The 21,347-nt window shown below is 40.6% G+C and overlaps 1 protein-coding gene across 1 annotated transcript in view; it reads left to right on the top strand.

The window, feature by feature from the left end:
* LOC139206901 (LIM and calponin homology domains-containing protein 1-like) overlaps positions 1-21,347 on the top strand; it is an 89,749-nt gene that overhangs the window by 22,745 nt on the left and 45,657 nt on the right. Inside the window, exons 2-3 of the mRNA XM_070836508.1 lie at positions 14,040-14,110; positions 16,798-16,867. Of these exons, the coding sequence (XP_070692609.1) occupies positions 14,040-14,110; positions 16,798-16,867 (141 nt within the window). The remainder of the gene's footprint in view (positions 1-14,039; positions 14,111-16,797; positions 16,868-21,347) is intronic.

Raw genomic sequence — 21,347 nt, forward strand, 5'->3', positions numbered from 1 at the left:
TGACAGACCTGCATTTTTTTGGTTTTTTACACAGAGCTTAAGTTGGTCTGAAAGTGACCTTAGGAATGATATATTTCAAATACGTGGTGAAAGGCAACTGCTGAGTCACTTATACTATCCATAAATAATTACTGTCTGTTGTTCCAGTGATGGTTATAATATTTTTAGGTCTCTCAAAATCTTACCTGTCAAGTTTCATGCCAACTATATACACACAAATCTTTGGATCTATTATTGTGTTGGCTTGCAAATAAAGTTAAGTGACTGCAACTGTTCCAACCACACTCCTATTCATACACACAGTCATGCAGATTCATGAAAGGATAAATGACTTGGCAGGCAACTCACAGCTGTCAGCATCACCTTGCAGCTAAAACAGGACAAAGTAATCAACTTCAACCTGCATCTCACCCCGCACCTTATTTCACATGTGACCCTAGTCAGAGTTTCCTTCGTCCTTTTTAGCAGAGATCCCCTTCTCTCGTCTTTATCCCCAACAACTGCCAAACCATCCTCAGGCCAAATGCTCCCTCCTTTCCCCTCATGTGGGCTCAACGCCCCGCCATGCCTGGAAGAGAATAAGGGAGAGAAAGACGTGGGAGGGAATGGAGGTGGAAGAGAGTAGCGCCAATGGGGGCCAGGAGTGGGGTTAATCCACAGCCCAAACATTGTTCCATCATCTAATCAGGGTGGAAATGGGACGGACTGGCTGGAATACTAACATTTAGCTTACGGCTAGGCCATTTTAGTCGCAGGAAATTTGGCTTGTTTAATCAGAGGGGCTTATCAAGAGTCGAGGGGAACGGGGGGGGGGGGCATAAAGAAGAGAATAGGGCGTCGGAATTCAGACTGTTAAAGCTCTTACGAAAACAAGTTTGGAAGCAAGCAGTCTCTGTCCCTGAATGCAAGGTGTATGGTTTGAATGCAAAGAGCAATATATAGTATGGCCATAGTCTAAGACTTGTATTTGTTAACAATTACATTTACATTTTTGAGCTTTTAGGGATTTAAATTTTGCTGCAGTGCTTTGGTGCTTCCGGTAGCCCACCCTGTCCTTATTCACAACTGAATGCACAATAGCAGTGGGCATAGTAGAAATGGCTCTTTGTGGCATGTGAATGGCAGCAGTGTGGGCGTGTGTGGCACACTTGCTAAGCAGTTTTAGCCTCATTGAGTAATAATCATTGCCGCAATGTGATTGAATCAGTTGCACAGAAAACGTCCTATACTGTGGCTTGAGTTTGAATTTGTTGGAATACTTTCAGCAACGTCTTATAGAAATGAAGTGTTTTAGTTAGCCTGTTTATTAGTGTCACATAGCCAGACCTCTCTCCACGCTTAGTTTCTGGAGAAAGGTCTGGCTTGTTTGTATTCCTTTAAACCAATCACGATCATTTTGGGCAGTGCTGAGCCAACGATGCAGCGACCCTTGGAAAACAGTATTGAGGGCGGGGGGGGGGACTTGTTTTTGTGGAACATTTGCATGTGGGTATGCAAGCCCTGGCATTAAAATAACTCAATCTGTGCAAAAGAAAGCATCACATAAAACGGTAAAACGTGTGCGCAGATTGTGTGGTATGACTTTTACAGATTTTAAAAAAAGACGAGCATAACTTGATCATCGGTGCCCTTGAGATGAAGCTGGCCTGTACTTCAGCTCTGGAAAAGCTCACCGGACCTGTTAACACCACAGATGATTTAAAAGCTGTGTTTTCCTCTTGCAGAACGCACCTTGGAAAAGCTCAGTCTTGCCAGACATGTCATGCTCGATGGCGATCTTTTTTTTGTTTGACTCGATCAATGTACAGACCCCCTCCACACGAGCTTCTTTGATATCGCTTTGATAACGTTATCAGATTATATTTGCATTTTTCAGTGAAAGTTGTTGTTTCATGTAATGATGGGGACTTTGAAAGCTCTTTATATTCCGTGTTTGTCTTACTGTTTTAAAGAAATAACATAGTTAAATTCTTAGAAAGATTAAATCAGGGCAATGTTTTTTTTTCTCTGAACATAGTTCTTTTTAGAGCATATAAATCATCTTGGCAACCCCCTTTTCTGCTGTATATCGGTCTTGTTAGCAATAGAAGAAACCTGTGTGAACACCAGAGCAGCCCAGAGAATGAACTGGGTCAGAGCTGTTAATCCCTACAGAAGAGTTGTGGTGTTTTTCTTGTGAGAGATCAATGTTTAAATATGTGACAACGTTTATACTTACCATACAATTTGTGGTACGTTACTAGAGCAAAAGTTACCCTTTTTCCAAGCTTATTTCATTTCTAAGAAATTTCTATGAAAAATATTTTTATAGTTGATGCTTGATGGTTATCAACCACCTGTGCTTGATATACTTAAATTAAAAATATACAGAATGATTTTGATGAAATGGGAAATAATATAATGGGTGAAAATGAGCAAAAGAATTAGAATAGGTTTATATGTCTCTGGGTCTTTTTAAACCTGTGGAAACCCAACAGCAGAATATAAAATGTTTTGTACATGGATTTATTAAATAATCTTTTGCAGACACACACCTGCCTTTTACCTTGTGACCATCACAACGCATAGATCACATTCTCGTCTGGAAACTATGTAGGGATCAGCCTCTGCTCTCTTGGTGCTGAAAATCTTCTTACTTTCAAATGTCCTCTTCATGAACTCTACACACAGAGCTTGTAAAAAGTCTGTACTTGATTCTTTGCTTCATGTTAAAGGGATTGTTCAGATTTTTGACGCAGGGTTGTATGTGGTACTTATCTACAGTTTGGAGGAGCCTTCAGGAGTCAATTAAATGCTGCGGGCGGCTGCAGCAGCAAAATTAATTTTAGCCACCTAATTAAAAGCCCAAAAAAGTCAATATCAGTTAAAGCGTAGTTGGAATATTTTCACCACTTTGACATCAGACAGCCATTTCTGATGATTGACCGAAGCTGCTCTCCCCTTCTTTTCACTTGCTTCACAGCTGCCAGATTCCATTGACAAAAACCATAATTTTACCTCACCAAATACAGGAGTTCACTATACTATAACTGCCTTAATCAATTAAACACCATGTGAGTCCAGATCCAAACTAACCATTTAAAACACCAAAGTCCCACAATAACACAAGCAAGCTAACCAATCAAGGCAGCAGTGGGCTAGCAACTTTTTGTGTTCTGTGAGGTAAAATAACTGTTTTAATCAATAGAGTCTGGTGGAGAAAGAAGAGAGAGAACTGCTGTAGTTCCCTGTAGAAAGGGCTGTCTGACTGAATCATCCAAAGCAGTACATAACTTAGCATCTGTGCTGGGACTCCTGCCTGCTCCTCCAAACTGGGGGCATACTGACTGCAATCTACTGTAAGTAATACACTGATTATGGATAAGTACCTCATACAACCCTACTTCAAATAATCAGAAATATCCCTTTAAAGTCAGGATGTTGAAAAATATGCAGCACAGTTGGACATGAAACAGCTATGTTTCATTCTGGAGACATTTTAAAGTTGACTTGTTTGGTTTCAAACTTCCTCAAACGATGAGTTTATGTGAACATTGGCATAAGGCCATTCAACTTTTCATCTTTCATGTGAAAGGAAGTGGAGAACAAGAACAGCTTCCACAGCCAAACCTGGAAATCTAACAAGGGTCAGAGGCTGCTCTGAAATCCATTGAGAACCACTGAAACATAACAAAGAACAAAGGTTTTGTCCTGACTGGAGCCCCAAAGGAGCTCTGATACTTAAAATGATCATTTTTGGACATATTTTTATCCATTGCCTTACATAACGTGTGGGAATTTAAATGTAGTCATTTTCAAACTTTTCCCTCATCCTAAAAAGGTCCAGTATACTTTTTTCATGATCTTGTCACTTGGCATTGCTTTACTTTCATTCATTTTCTCTTCAGAATTATTAAATAAATACACTTTGCTCAGGTTTTGCAGTTGATGTATAATTCAGTGCAGACTGTCAGCTCCTTGTATGAAAAATTGAGTCACAGTTAATAGCATTAACATTTGTCACTTTGGCCTCATACAAGCAGTGCTATTAATAAAAGGACAGTGTCCGTAGTAGAAACAGTAAAGGGAACATCTTTACTGCGTGACAAATCTCCATTGTCTTAAGGTATCTCTACCATACTCACCAGCATTTTGTGTGGAGCAGAAGACAATGAAAGCCAGATGAGCAGCATTTTACCCATTTAGTTCTGGTTCCCAAATAAATGTGCACGTCTACAACATCTAAGGTGGTAGCAGATCATTAAAATGCTACCCACCGTGCCCTTTTTAAGAATGCACTTGTTTACAGCAAAAATTGGATGTTAAGTTTGTATCTCAGCAGGGACTGTGACAGAGGACAAAACAAGTTTCAGTGACAGCACTGCTCACATGGCTCCCAATGTACATGATGTGTTTCAACTCTTCTTGACATCCACTGAGTTTGATTAATGGAGCTTAAAGGAGCATACCAACATACTTGGATGACATGTGTCACTTGCAAATTAGCAGTAGTCTGTCTCACTGAAACACAAAAAGACAAAGGAAACAAAAGATCAATGGAAGCAGGATTGTAATTTGACCTTTTAGATTGTGTCACACTGTTGATATTGATGTGGCACATGGCTCTCTTCTCTCTTGATTCATCGCTCTGTTGAAGTGAGACAAGAAATGCTGAGCCAAGTGTGGAAAACTTCTCGCACTCCAAGTTCCTCACGTCTTCGGGAATTACTGTCAGAGAGTGTGAAGTAGAATATGACAGCTTGTGCATGCGTGTGTGTGTGTAACTTTGTGCGTGGTTTGCACATTTTCTCGTAATCACGAGCAGGTGATGGACCTGTTTTGCTTGCAGTGATTAATGTCTGAAGAAGTGGTTGATATTAAACTGGATATAAAAACTAAATCTTGACGAGAATTATGACAGTGTCGGTTACTCAAGAGCAGAAATTGTATCAGTAGCAACAACTAACAGGACCACATACAGTATAGCTTTCATCTTTTAAGGCTGCCAGGCCTTGTGGTTTTTTTTTTTTTTTTTTTTTTTTTTAGAGAATGTCACTTTCTGTTACTTGAAAAACAGAAATCCATTGGCAAATAAGGAGTGTAGCTGAGTGTAGTGATAGTGTAACTCTAAGCACTCTACGATGTGTTGTTTTATATTCTGATACTACAGCATTGCTTGCCTGGAAATAAATTCTCAATTAATTCATTTGTTTAGCTTTCGGATAGTAAACCTCCAATATAGCTCCATCTGCATGGAAATCAGATTTTTTTTTTTACACTGTATTACAAAGATGACCAGCTAATGATAAAAGATTTGGAAAAAAAATAATTATAAACGGCATGAGACTTTAACTTGGAGGTAACGTAATCGCAGTCACCAACACTGCTACAAAGAGGTGTCATATCAGGCTGCATGATAATAAGGTGCATCTGTCACCTTTTTTAAATGAGGTCTGGCAAGCAGCACTTTGATTCGTACGTTTCAAAGCAACATGAGACGGAACAGCTCAAAGGGTTCGCATCATCTGTGCCTGGATACAGGTGGACTGGTGGATGGCACTGCAGGTTAATGAATTGTGCCATAAGGAAAAGCCTTAAATCATGGCAACATGTCACTAACTGTATTATGTTGGTAGCAGTGTGTGTGTGGTGTTGTGTTAGCTCAAAGTTTGTCCTTTTTAATAGACAAACGTTATTTTGTCTATCCTCTGCCCATAATCACTTTTAGTTTCATTTGCAGTCTGGGCATGTATCAATTCTCTATTTTTACATTTGCTCTCAGGTCAAAATAGCGGCATGTTTTTTAGCCATTAAATAAAAATACACGATGACATGTTGAAGGTAGAGAATTTGGCCACATATGGACCAAACTTCCAGGTGGTCTCCAGATTTACAGCGTGAACACAAACAACAGGCGGACATTCATTCCGAGCTCATGATTTCGTCTCGACAGACAGTGGGCCAGTCTCCAGAGACGAAGGTGTGACATTGAAAACAGCTCCGCTATTGGGAAAAGTGCTCTTGCAGGCTGGTGCAGCTGACAGATCAGCGGTCCCTGGGGTGCTGTTTGTTCACTGTTTCTAATTTAGCATGTGGCGAACCATTATTTTTAATTGTTTCACGTGATTTTGTCGTTACAGTAGGTTTGCTGATGTTTTCTTTGGACAGGGACTATATTGGAGAGCCTCCATGTGAGCTACAGGCAAGCTTCATCAACAATAAGCATTTATCGAAATCGAAATATTGTATGATGCTAATATAAAACTGTCTGGTTTTGCATGAAAGTAAATCCCATTTAGTGGCTCTCCTCTGTAGCCTTTTGGGTGGTCTAGTTGTCTGTGAGTGTCGGCTGACAGTTACAGTCTATCATGTAAATATGTAGCTTCTGATCAGATGAAATCAGCGTGTCTTGCCGAGTAGGAGCAATACATGAGTAATCAGGGGTTGTGTAAGGTTTCCCACGCCAGATGACTCTCACAGGATCCACCCTGTGCCTGGGAACATTTGTGCTTTTCTGACTAAAATGAGAAAGCAACAGAGGAAAGTGTTTGTTTGTTTTGTGTTTTTAAATAACATGAAAAGCAGCGAGTACAAGTTTGGTAGGGAGCAGAGCTGCGTCCCAGCTCACATTCTACAAAATTCAGTGTACTGCAAACGTGTTATAGCGCAAACAATCTGGTAGTGTTCACTTAAAATGTTGTTTCAACAAACAATGTAAGGTTTCATAGTGTTTAAGTGATCTGGCTTAGAGGGGTTTTTCTCCACTCTGGAACAGCACACTTATTTATGTCTTCCTTTCCCCTTTATTGCGCTCTCCATGACTACAAATCAGCATAATTCATCACCGCTGCCTACAGCGTGTGCTTGGCACATGTGAATGTGGTATTGCAGTACAAAGGTCTTGCATAACAATCCGCCCCACTCGTTATTTTTTTTTCTCATGTTGTGTTTCTGTTAGAAAATGAGGTGATAATTTTGTAGCTTTTTTGGAATAATTCTATTTTCGTCCTCTTCTGACAGACATCATTATTCTTGTTCTTCCGGGTGGCCTTTCAAGTCATTACAAATTTTAGTATATGAAACATGTATTTATCACAACCGATCCAGTCTAAATAGTCTGCTGTCATCAAATCAGCCTGCAAATGTTTCCCTCAGAAGCTGTGGTCTGACTCCAGGATTGGACTGTTGCGGTCCAGTGCTGATTCCACTGTATAATACCATGCCAATTATGCTCTATTAACTGTCATTACCTGTGATTGCATAATACTCTCTTCTTCATCGGCTCTGGCCTGGGCTGCAACTTGATGCAGTTGATATAAAACTTCAGCTGCTTCCTTAGATCAGCCTGTCTCAACTGCAAACAGAGGTGTTTGCAGTCAGCCTCATGTAAACACACACTGACATCAAGTATCCGCTCTGATGTGTTTGTAGGCGCATGGGTGAGTGCCTTTCATACGAGTGTACATGAGATCGTGTCAGTCAATACAATATTACTTGTCAGAGTTTGCTTACATTTGGCTCCAATGTGCTTGCTTGATGGCCCCTCTGGCTCTTACTACAGTATATACTCGCCTGTATCTGCTGGCGTCATTGTCTCCAGATCAGTATGACGGGGTTTGTGGTTGGATCTGCAACTGATTGTGGTGATTTAGTGGTGATCTGCCATGCGGGCTTTAGAAAAGTGATCCAATATTAGTCCAAATCTTATACAGCCTCCGCCAAGTCAGGGAAACCTCACGATGCATGCTAAAATTAGGTAACAAGGAAAAAAAAAAGATACACAAGCTATTCTGTTTTCCAGGCCCACATTGGTCCCAGATGCCATAAGCACCTCTGCCTGCTTTCTGAAAGGGAGAGTTTGGAACAGATAGATAGATAGATAGATGTGCTTTATTGATCCCAGACTGGGAAAGTATAAGTATAAACAGCAAGTTGTATCTCACTTTTGTACAAAATACATTTTAGCACATCCCTAATGATACGTACTGCTTCTTTTACCATATGTTGTAGCTCATCTTTAATGTAATATGCTGTGTGGTGGTGCATATCAGATGTTGCATTGATGTTAGATGTTTCAGCCGTAATTTGATGTGGCCATGGACTCCAGTGAAAGGTCCACGGTGTTTCTGCTCTTCATGCCAGCTGTTACCCCCATATTAACCCTAAATCTTCTATTTTATGGACTTAACTTGTGCTCAAACTTCTATAGTATTAGGCTTTTATTATTATTATGTTATATATGTTATAAAACATACGAAACAGACCAGTTTAAGCACTGTCTCAGGTCACTGTCCCCCCACCCCCACCCCCCCAGTTCATCCGCCAACATGCCAAACAGAGAGTCTGTAGTCACAAAAGGGGATCCCTGTGGTGGTGGTGGCAGCCTGTGAAAGGGTCTGGATGATTGACTGTAGGCAGATACTACTCCTGACCTTTGGTTGAACTTGTTGAAGCTCCATGAGGGAAGGGGACCCCCAGCTAGAGAGCCCCCCCCCGTACGAAGAGTCAGATGTTACCAATTTCAATACTGTTGTTTGTCTTTTGGAAATTGTTTTTCATCAAATCCTATTTCTCTCGAAGACAAAGGAAAGATTTGTATCTTTTCTATGACTATAAAAACTTGGCGGTTGAATCAGTGTTTCCGTGCCACAGCTCATCTCTTTCTTGTCATGAAAGAGATGATTTAGGTTCTGCAATACTGAACAAGTCGAGTGGTTTTATTGTATTGTCTCTTGCTTGAATAAGACACCAGACTACACAAATCATGCATCAGCAGTGTTGTTTGTTTCTATTGTGCCTGCTCAGGTCATAAAGTTTGTATTAGTGAATGGTCAGGTTGCCTGCTGTTGTTTTTCTACCAGAATCAGAGGCATTTACAGTTTAAGCACTCTCGCCAAGTTAAATCAAAGAGATTACTGTCTGAAGGCCAGGGGACGTGTTTACATGTGTTCTTGAACTTGGACGCATTGTCTTGGATTCTGTCAGGATTATGCAACACACTTAAGACGACATCCTGTAAAGTAGAATGCTTTTGACTACAAAGCAGGCGTGTGACTGTAAAGCAGGCGTGTGTGTCGGGAGCACATGTCTCTGTTTATGTTCACCAGCCCATGAGCTAACAGCTGTCAACTCTTTAACAGGCTGATCGCGCGCTTCGCCTCAGGGCCTTGAAGTAAGTAGTGTTTTACTTCCCCAACTCACGCAGACCAGCCCGTCTCAAACCTTGAATTTATTGGCCGTTAATTTGGGACAGGTAGCCGTCCGGTGTGGGGCGTCTGAGATTACTGCCGCTCTGCAATAGATCTGTTTTCATTTGATCGCCCTCAGGGTGGAGGCATTGCAGGAAGCTAGTTCAGACAAGGAGATTTAAAAGTACTATACACAGTCATGGACTTGACAGAAAGATCTTGATTTAACTGTTGTGGTGACTGAATATGCAGGGTCGATTTTTCATTTATATCTTGTCTAAAAATTGTATTTTTCCTGTCGATGTTATTTCAGTAAATTGTCTTTGAGATGTGGTTTACTGCCAGACATGGTTTGACTGTAGAGGAGTCTCCTCTCATCACATTGATGTTTTATCTCTCAGAACATGAAAGCGATGTCTCCTGGGAATTCTCATGCTACATTTTTTTTTTCTTTTTTTTTTTTCTATTTTATAATTCATCAAAGTAAAAGATAGATTCACACACTACTGCACCCTCAGGGAAACAGGATTTGGCAAAAGCTCAGGTCACTTTTGCGAAGTTTATTCACACATTTCTAAACCAACCCAGACTTCCTTTCCCTGTGGATACCAAAGTGATAGCGATGACCGCTTTGGACGTGAATCCATGAGCATGACTTCAGTTTTGGACATGAAGGGTTTCGAAAGGGGAAGGAACTGAAAAGGAGGAAAAAAAGCCAACCAGCATAGTTTGATTGTTTGTGAAACAATGCGGGCAACATTCCACTGAAAACAACAGAGGCGACACATTCCTCTTTTTAATGGAGTCCCCTCATATGACCCTGTATTGATTTGAAAATGTTGTTCACATCCAGAAGTGTCTAGCATTTTTAGGACGCAACTTTCCATTGTGGTGTGTTTGACTTTAGTGAAGTCTATCTGAAAAGGGCACTGCTAACGTCAGTTTGCCCTCTAAATAGCTAATTAGCTGCTCACATCTGTCTGCCAGTCCATCCCATTCTCTTCTCGTGATCATGATCTTAGGACCGTCTAAAGGAATTTATTTAACTTGGGCACAAACGTCCAATTGGACTCAAGGATGAATTTATTAGATTTGGTCAAAGTCAAGGTCACACTGACTTCACAAAACATGCTTGTGAACTGAACTCAAGAATTTATAAAAATAGGATCAAATGATAAAGTGATGGCATTTTTAAACCCAAAAGGTTCTGCAAAAATACTTTTCTGGCCATTATCCAATGCCATAACTCAGGAGATTGTAACTAAGTTTCAAATTTGGTTGGATACTGAACTGGTGACACTGATCGTGGGTCTGGAAAACTGCACACAACAAGGAGGCTGGAGTTCTAGTTCGATAATAACACACTACACTAGAAACGAGGATCACTCAGTGGCACTGCTCTTATCCTACTGTTCCTCTACTAATATTTGTGTTTTTTGATCAGAAAATAGTAATACATCTGTCTGGGTGGTCTTCTGTGGGCATTTTATTACCTCCTGATTCAGGGTTGTTTTTCTGTGCACCATGCTCTTAACCTACTGTAACAACACTCCCTTGCATGTGAAAGAAATAAAACGCTTAAACATTTACAGCAATGTTACTGTTGCTGAAGTTTCCTGCTGTAACTCAGGAGGTGTTTTATTAGCCAGGGAGGTGATGTTCTTTACCAAGATGAAAAGCCCATCAGCCAGTCGGCCTCCTGATGATAAGGTAACCGTGAGTGCTTGAGGGTCTGGTCAGATTGTATTTTATTACAGCCTAGTATGTTCAGGACATTTGTGTTACCCCACTACACGCCATTTGTTGCTAGAAAAATGCGTCAGTTCTGTTATATGTGGCCCAAATTTTCGTCTCGAGTGTTCCCTCCGGTCAGTTGGGAGTTTCATGTGCACTTCAGCTCAGGATGACACTTATGGGAGCAACAGATGTACATGAATCAAAGCTCTGCGCCGACAGCAGCAAGATAATGAGAAAAACTGAATCGCTACTGTTTTCTACAGTTCAGACCGTTTCATTGCCAGAAAAGAAAAATGTAATCTATATTAATGTGCAGGAACCCCAAAGGACAAAATATTGATAGACCTAACCTTTAAGACTCTGGTTTCCACCTGGATGTTTAGGCCCACCAGAGGCCCATGAAATTATTTTGTGGATTTATTGAATATGGGAAAAAATGTTTCAAATAAATACCCGGGTTTGAATGCAATTTTTTATTTTTTATTTTTTTTAAATTATGAGCATGAGCAGCACCTGTAGGAAATGTAAAGGCCTGCCTCATGTTTTTAAAAGGAATAGTCTTTTTTTTTTTTTGTCAATTGTTGCCTCTGTTCCAGTACTTGCTGTCCATAAACTGAACTACAAATCATGGTGGTACTGTAATCTCTCCCTGTTAAGGTGGTGTGACAGTATAATCTCTTGGAGCACTCATTGACAAGGTTAGAGAGGAGCTGACCTATTTATTAGAGGGGCTGTTCTGTTGCTCAAAGCACAAAGGTTCAACCACTGCAGCAACCAGCATGATTCCTTTTTAAGCAATAAACCAAAACTTGGCCTTATTTACTGTACGGTAAATGACTGTGAATGCTACTCATGAAAGGGGTAGAAGGTTATCCATCTTTAGCAAGCAGAGCACCAACATTCATGTGACACATTTATTAAGGAGCTCCTAAATCAAGGTCATCTACTCGGCTGCATTTTTAAAGCTGCAGATATAAAAGTATCTAGGCCGCTGAATGTTAACTGAGATCAGATCATGAAATGTTGCTCTCCGATGAACAAAACCAGGGATGCTTTTCTCAAATGTACTACATCTGGGATTTCTATACATTTACAGGGAAGACATGGGAATGGTTTTTCCTCACATAGAGAACGGCAGACTGTTACTGTGTAATGTAAGATCCTTAATGTCATCTTTGTGTTTCTTTGACTAGTAGTGAGATCTATAGTCTGCTGTTGTCTACTTGTACAGCTGCACAAAGATTGGACTTTTTTTTTTTTTCACAAACATCTCTCCTTGGCCGGTCTGGAGAAATAATTAATGTCATTGATTAAGTTAAACCTCAGCAGGCAGAGCCAAAGATGTTTTTCTGGCCAAGTGACTTTAGCCTGAAGCACAGTGGAAAATGCAGGCTCTGTTAATTGAGAAAATGCAGTCCAACAGTATTAGGCTTCCTAGGGTTGCACCAGCTTTATTGGGCTATAGATGTGAAAAGCTTAGTTTGACATTTTGGAAGTATGCTAATTTGGTTTGTTGCCTAGAGTGAGATGAGAAGATTGATACCATTCTCATATTTGTATTTAGCTCAGCATGAAGACTGGTAAAGGGGGAAACGGCCGGCCTGGCTCTGTACGAAATAGTGAGCTCTCGAGCTGCTGGTAGTCAGATTGTATTACCTTTGGACAGATGCTGAACTTACCTGCTGTTGTTCAGAGGTCACGAAGGCATTGTCAAGAATAAGTGGAAAAAAAAAACAACCGATTGACTGATTTTTTTTTTTAATTTATTTATTTATTTATTTATAGAAGTCTACTATTTTCCATTGAAGTTTGCCCCTTGTAGCTCTGCCTATTGATGTTTAATTCAGCAAAAAAAATATCATGTCTTCCCCCAGAGTAGGTCTATAACCCGTAATCATAGAATATGGGTTTTGTGGATTAACGTTTGGACTCTGAGGCAGACTTTTAGGCCTTCTGCTCAAACCTCACTCTTCACTTTAGTGCTGTCAACACCAGGCACACAGTGCCCCGTTCACAAGCGCTTCCACAGTAGGGAATAATGGCAGTGAATAGCTGAATGTCAGCATGCTGGGAAAATCGGTGCTACTTTCTTTTCTCTGTTTGTCTACCTTCATCTGCCTCTCTGTCTAACTCCTGAGCAGCAGCAGCAGCAGCAGAAATGAGGCCTACTGTCGGCCTACTCACAGACATACAGCAGTCCATTCCTTTTGTAAGAGGTCCAGGCTCACAGATGAGCCAAGAAGCTGACAGATGTACACAGGCCGGCCAGACACTACATCTCCACACTTTTTTCTACAGCTGTGCAAATAAATGTAAAAGAATCTCTCAGGAAATTTAGTCTTGTAATTGTTTTGGATTCCAATCCAATAGTCTAAAGGGGTCCCCCTTCTTATAGCCCACTGCCTGCCAGTGTTTGTGAGAATAAATGAATTTTAAGTAGGCCTGTCCTGAACAGTCCTGCAGCAGCATATATTCTGGACTCCGAGGCAGTTATGTCGCTGTTGGTGCTTATGTTTGTACTTGAGATGTTTGTGTGTGTTCATGTGGGATATGTGGTATTAGTCAAGCTGAAAGGTCAAAATTTTGTCATTGTTTTTCCTAAACTAGAATGTGTACAGGTTTGCAGCCTCTGGGTTTTTGTGCACTCAAATGAATGTCTTCCAACAAATAAGCATTTTTATGTGTTGCAATATGCGTGAAAGAGAGGCACACAGGCTTGATGATGCACCGTAGTCATGCAAATGCATGCAAACAAGCAGCTCCTCTGCCTCAGCAGGCCTGAGCAACTATAACCCAATAAATCCCCTGTCACAACATATTAGCCTGCCAGAGCCATTTGGTCGGGATGATTGCGGCTTATGTCAAGCTTGTTAGTGTTTAGCGCTGTTAACCAGAGAGGGACTTGATATACGGCGGACAGCTCTTTGTGCACCATTCCCAGGATTTACTGTGAAGGAAAGGCGTGAAAGGAGTGTTGATAAAGGTTGTTGGGTTTATTTCTTAGTTCCCGAGTGGCACTTGTGTGTCTAGACTTTAGATTCAGAGACTGACTTGATAATTTGATGTCATTCTTTTTGCTCTGAGGTCATCTGATCGTTATATTTTGTTAACTCACTCCTTTTGTTCTGTCTGTAGGCTGTGACAGGACGATGCTTTGGAGACAAGGACTTCAGAGGAGGTTTGGAAAATGGGATACTGCTATGCGAGTAAGTTCTGACTACATTTTGATTTTTATCTGACTGTCTTTTGTGGAATATATTATCCACTAGCTGTCTCTTAGGTTTACTTGTTGCTCTCACACTCTTCCTGAGGAAAATGATGCTTTCCTGCTGTTGTCTGACTGAATGGAGATATAGGTTCTTTTTAGTTGAGTGTTATTTTATTTGAGTCACAGATATGACATTATGCTTTGGGAGCGTCACGCATTCAATTCTAAATCAAAAATTGATCAAATGAGCTTTCAATTTTCAACCTTTTGAAATCAAAAGCAGCGCTGGTGATTCTCCCCACAGCACTTCAAAGATGACAAACATCAGTGCTGGAAAAGAATTATTTAAATGTAAAATAGAATCAGTCATCAGAGTCATCTAGAGAATTATGATCTGATTAAGATTTAAAAAAAGTAAAGAAAGCCCCAGCCTTTAAAGGAGGAGTGCAAGAGTCAGAATCACAAGGTTCACAAATTGGTCAAGTGAGTGCTCGCAAATTTTCTTTCATTGAATTTATAGCAACGGCCCATTTTAACACACAAAGGCTTTGTGCTCTGCGGTCCTCAGCATCTGTTTGTGAGTTATAATGTCCCGACAGTTCATAAGAAGTTAAGAGAGGAAAAAAGATGCTAGTATATCAATCTAAAATAACCCCATATGATTCAGAATTAATAGGAAGAACATCAGCAGTCAAAGAGGGGTTTCTTTCATAAGTGCAGTGATATGTTACAACACCATGGTCCAGTGATCAGAAAGACCAGCGTCCTGTTAACTTGTCCTCCAGTGTGACACTTGAACTCTTGTCTGCTCACTAATAATGAGTTGTGGACACTTCCACATTCCTGTATGCCAAGTTCAGTTAAACAGGCCCAGTTATTACGCCATTGTTATTGTACATGAGTACAGTATACAGGAATCACATCCAATTTAACTGTATCCCCACTGGTTTAGGAATGTCTGGAATATCACGGAACATCTAGATGTACCATTATTTCCCAGGTCCTGGGCAGGTTACGTTTATTACTGTCCTGTGACAGCCACACTGTTTGTTTTCTTTTTTGACAGACTACTTCAATTATTGATTGCTGTCGGGTTGTCAAGGGAATTTCGGTTGTTAAGGGAATCAATGTAACAAAACATACTTTCAAAATAAGTTGCAGACCCTGTCTTTAAGTCAAGTAATGCACTTAAATGGTATCCAAGCAGCAGAGGACAGAGCAGATTGGACTTCCTGTGAGTGGCTTGTTTTCAATCTCAGTAATCCCACAAGCAAAACACCCTCCAACCTCTTCCTCTTTTTCCTGATGTTCAAGGCATCAGGAAATGTGTTTGTCCTTAGTAAACTCACAAGATGATGTATTTATGCCGCTTGCACTGTTTGTTTTTGTTGTGTCTCTGTTTTAAAATTCAGGAAAGCACTCTCACTCTTGTTGTCATTCCATCTTCCTCTTAATGTTGTAACACGTTTGAACAGGGACAGTCTACAGTGGACACAAATGGGCCACATATGCCTGCAGAGAACTGGCAAAAAAAATAATGTCTGAATCATTTCTATCATGAGCACAATTGGATTGTTTTTTACTTTCTTTCCCAAAAATACAAAAGAGAAGTCGTCTGAAGTGATGATCAACAATCATACAGGCAGAAATCCATTTTATAAGAGATTCATCCTTAAAAATAAACAAAAAGGGGAAGCAGACTGCAACATTATCCACATTCCAGGCAATTTTCAAGAGTGAGAATATTGTTTTCACTGTATCCATTGCTCACTTTCCCCACCTACACATACTGTATGTAGCATTGAGAACACCCGTCTCCTGGGTTCGTCGGAAGTTATTCTGGGAAACATGCAGTACAGCATGGCAGGAAATCTCTAACTGAAGTTGAAGTAGAAGAGGCAGGCCAGGGGAACCAGAGTTCACTAAAAAGGTGGATTACAGCATTTCATCGCAAAATGCCTGCTGGAATGCCGTCAACATCACAGGGCGGCTGATATTTAATACTGTGAGAGTATCCAAAGGTGGGTTTTTCCTTTTACTGTGGCAGAATCATTACAGTGCTTCCTCCGATCTGATGAAAACACACACACAAAAGACGAAACAGGAGACAGGGAGAGGGGAAGACGGGGAGAGACGGGAACTCCGAAACAGTGGCTTGTTCATGACTGACGGGCAAAGCAGAGTTTGTGGGAATGCATTGTAAAACTTTCTAAAAGATATATTTTTCCCCTTTGTGTTTGTGCAATGAGAGATGACAGCAGAACGACATACCTTTTTAAGTGTGTAGTTCACTGTGATATGAAGTGTACTGGCACTCGTTAACAGCTCCCAGTGGGTGGAAGGAGAAGCAGTGACTCTCAGCTCTGATTTAGGATCTTTCTTGTCATAAGCCTCCCAGACGCCACTGTGGGACCCTCAGAAATGTCTCTTTCTCCCTTTTTTGTCCCCCCCCCACACACACACACACACGCACACACACACACACACACACACACAGTTTCACTCACTCTTTATCTCTTTCCCTGCGGTTATGTCACTCTGCATGAGCTTGGTTTAAACTCACTTTGTGATGCATCGTATGAAATATTCATCTCGGCTTGTCATGAGGACACATTTAAAAGGCATGACTTCGCTTTCATTAAAATTTAGCTTGAGATGTCCTCTTCCCTCTCTGTCTTTTATCAGGTTGCTGAGCTCTATTAAACCCAGCCTGGTGAAGAAAATCAACAGACTTCCTACACCGATAGCTGGCCTGGTGAGTCCTCCACCTTCACTTATCCATTACACCTACGATTACAGCACTTAGATAGATAGATAGATAGATAGATAGATAGATAGATAGATAGATGGATAGAAAGACTCTATTGAACCCTGGGGGGAAATTCTGGTGTTACAGTAGCAGCATAGAAAGTTAAACTGACCACCACCGTGAATAAATAAATAAAAACTTCCGTTAATAGATCTTTTCATCCATGCCATCTCCTGCTTTTCTTCTTTGTCATAGTGCTTTACGTCTCTTCCTTCCCTGTCTGCAGCTGTTTACCACTATGTGCAGAACTGTATTTATGGCAATGACATGACATAGCGGTAACATAGGGACACAATGGCAGCCTCATGCATTTGCTTAATTAGGCCTAATATAAAGTACGCCATCGTGTAACTTGCTGGGTGATTGGTCTGTTTCCAGATTATGTACTGTAAGTTGTGAAATTCTGTTTGCCAGATTTTTTTTCTGTTTTTGTCAAAGCAGCATCAGTAACTATTGTGATTGTAATTTATCAGCAATTAATAAGCAGTAATTTCTAAGTATCCAATGATGTGATTGGATTGCAGCGTCACCTAAGGCAACAACTGCAGATATACACTTTTTACTATCTTTCCATTGTATTTCTTTGACTAAACAAAGTTTGTTAGATTCATTAAAACCAAAGCATTTTTTTTTCCATCTGAGCAGCAAGAAATCTTAAGTTGGCCTCCTGCTTTGAATGAGAGCCTGTGAATTTCAGTCGACCTGAACACTGATACATTTAAGTCAAGTACAGTGCAATACAGTGGAGCCCTTTCATGACATCCTAAGACCTTGATCTGGATGAAGTGACCTTTCAGGACCAGAAAAGATACATAAACAGGGGCACACTGAAAGCTGATCGCACTGGGGCTCCAGCTAAATGTACTTCCTGTCTTCTTTTCTTCCCAACTCGCTCCCAGTCTCAGTCCTAACAGCTGTCATGAAAAAAACACTGTATCTGCAAGGATACCGTAGGCCTGCGTGTCAGCACTAATTACAAAATGATAGGTGGCCACATACTGAGATTCCTAAATTCACTTTTCAGCTTGTTCTTTTAAGAACTATTTGTTGCTCATCGCACCTCCAGTTGTGAAAATGTGGCATTAATATCAACGGCAGGCCAAATCAGTGTGATTAAAGTGATGACACTGCACTGACAGGTTGTTCCCTGGTTACGACGGACAAAGGCGGTTAAAATGTGATGATGGCGTACAAGGGGGGATAAGGGCAGACAGTCTGGTACTTTCAGAAAAAGATTGTATGATTTGGATCACGGCATGACAGAGTAGACCAGGAAGTCTGAAATGGGCTGAAATGGCTTTTCTTATCTCGTGGCGTCACTAATGGCCGCCAATGAGCCTTCTCTGGCTTTTTACAAGTGGCGGGTAATTACACAGCCACATTCTTTACAGACCTTTTTGTTCCACCATACAATCACTGCGAGAATAACAATTGATTATCCTGTTAGAGCTTTTAAACCCAAGAACCTCTGCGCTCACTCCATCTAAGTAATGTTTTAACTCTGTGATTTGTGCGTTAACACCAATATTCAATTTCTCTTGTTGTTATTTCTTGGTTTTGTTTTGTTTTTGAACATCATCCCTCATTCTTGGCTATAGTCAATCATTTTCCTCTATTTGTGCCTTAATGGCTCTTAACAGCCCGTCTGCACTGATTGACAGCCCCGTCTTTTTAGTATTTTAAAGGCTTTTTAAGGGCCGAAATAGATCCTTCCTGGCATATCGGCACTTTTCTTCCCAGAAACAATATACTGTGAAAACCACAGACCTTCACAAGTTGTTTTTTTAGAAGCATTTTCAAACCCGAGCTGTCTTACGATAAATAAGAACTGTCAAAATCAAATGAGAAAACGTGTGTCGCATTAGCAGTTTCACCTCAGAATTTCACTTAATAGTATCTACGGCAGGTGGACACATTAATGCCAACACTTGTCTACAATAATGTGTAGTACTGTTTGTGATTGTTTAACCGTCGTTTGATAAACCATAAAGTCTTATGTCACAAACTCACAGTGACTGATGCATGTAACGTTATTAACAACAAGCGGCCCAAGGAGAGGCAGTGCAGTGACCGAACGAAAAACATTACTAATTGGCCCAAAGGGGCGGATGAATCATCCACTAAAGACAACATGTTTACTTTAGGAGTTTGAGGACAACATATAAAAGGTGAAGGAAAAGTCACACCTGCTGGTTTTATTTCAGGCAAAACAATTTGACCCTCTATACTTTGGAAGTTTCATAATTCTGTCTCTTAGCTTCCTGTGGCTTTGCGGGGACTTTTCTTCCTCTTGGCTGTGATTAAAGAGGTGAGAAACGCATAAACAAGGGGTCTGCTGTTATCTGGACCATCGTAATAAAACACAGGCTACTCCCCCTTCCTCTTCCTGTTTGGGGGCTAATGGGAAAATGAGTCTCTGTGGAGGTTTGGCTGTTTTGTAATTAGAGCAGCTACCTCAATGTTTTGGCAGCTCGGCCTGTATGGCTCAGTGTTCGTCTGAACAGGTTGGTTGTTACGTGCTGTGTTCCCAGCCGTCTCTCGGTCGACTGGTATGCTCATGTTTTATGGTGTGTAAACACACGCAATGGATATTGCCTTGCAAGTTGAATGGCTGTAATTCACATGTTTAAAAATGTGTTGTTTTACAGGCATTAAGTTTAAAGCAACAGGCATTTGTGTTACTTTGAGTGACGCATGTGTAAGAAACCCAGTACTTCAGACTGTTACATAAAACCCTTGTAAACCCAGCTTTTGGTTTTTTTCACTGTTCATATTCATTTGAGTTATTGAGTGTATCTTGAGGTAATTTAATTACCCTTGGTACAGCCAGAGCATTTCAAAGCCCATAAAATAATCCATGCTAAAGACCATTCATCTTGCGTCTTGAATATAAAGATAAAAGAATTAAAAGAAATTAAACGACAGGAGCATGTTTTGAGGCTAATACTATAAAAACTGCATAATGCCACATTAGCTGAGAGTAAAGTTTTGAACTAAGCACTAGATAATTATAATTTTTTTTAGAATTGTGAATACAATGAATACATGTTGTATTGGGCAGAACAATTTTTCAGTTAAATAAATGAACATGTCAGGCCCACATGTTGGACAAACTGTATATGAGCAACACTGTTTCTAATATCGTTTGCTTTCCTGCACTGTGATTTCTCGTTACCGTTATACTGCTAATATTGGTTGTTAAACTTCTCTAACTCTAGTAAATATGCATAGAAATTCTAATAAACGCAAATACTATGCGTCTTCTGCTATATACACTTATCATCAGTAGGTACTGGTACATCTATAAAAGAATAATACAGCAACACTACATGTCCTCTGGATACACAAGTTCGCTAAGAAAGACTAAGATGAATTACAATGTAAGCTTATATTTGTGAGTGGAACATCTGAGCCACAGAAGAGGCATGGTTGAGTTCTCGTCCTCACCTTGTGCTGGCTTGTTTTTGGTTGTTACCCTTGGCAGGGAGAAAAAAGAATCAGGAGCATATCTCATTGACACCAAAGTGGCTTGTTTCCTCATCCTGGGCAGCTTTCCTCTGGATTCTGTCAAGGACCCAAATCAGGGCGTGAACACTGATCTTCTCTGAAAAACCTTGGTGGTCTAATCGTGGTAGTAGGATATTGATTACAATGGGGGTTGTGTTCAAGGGAAGCCAAGCTCTTTTTTTCTCACTTGGACTACACGTGCAGCTACAACACACACACACACGCACACACACATACAATACTTATGAGCATCGTATCTGCTGCTAACTCTGAATAATCCTCAACTTCTAACTATGAATGTATATTCAGATTTGGTCGCTAAATGCCATTTAGATGACTCTGGGTGGTTGCTTTTCTTCCCTTTCTTCTCCTCTTGTGCTGTATTTATTGATTTTATCTCTTGATAATCTTACCAATGTTGGTATTTCCACGCCAGCGAGAACTTTTGCCCAAATGTATTGTGACTTCATGTTTCTTTGGAACAGAGTTGACAGGGTCTTTGTGTCAGACTCACCCTCGTACCTCCCAATCCTTCTACAAACACATTCAGCTGTCAGTCATTTCTTTGCGGTAGACGCCGAGTTTCCTGTGGCACTGACCTTCAAATCACCGCAAAGTCATGCTCACTTCTTAAGACACACAAACACACAAGCACACACTCTAAACACCCACTAAATTATCATGTTTGAAATTACGCAAGTTTCTACTAAGTGAGCCTGTTTAATAGCCTGCTGGCCTGTTGTTTATTTCAATGTTTGTTATTTCAGACTCTGAAATGTCAGCTAATGGAAGATTGAAATTGGCCGCTCCTTATCATGCAGCTCCATAGAGCCTGTCTCTTAACAGTGTCTCTTTACAGCACCTATAGTTGAAGGTTGGGGGTTGAAGGTTGAAGGTTTTTGTAGGTAGGGCCGAGCTG

This window comes from Pempheris klunzingeri, chromosome 9, assembly GCF_042242105.1.
Source record: "Pempheris klunzingeri isolate RE-2024b chromosome 9, fPemKlu1.hap1, whole genome shotgun sequence".
In the NCBI taxonomy this organism is placed as follows: Eukaryota; Metazoa; Chordata; class Actinopteri; order Acropomatiformes; family Pempheridae; genus Pempheris; species Pempheris klunzingeri.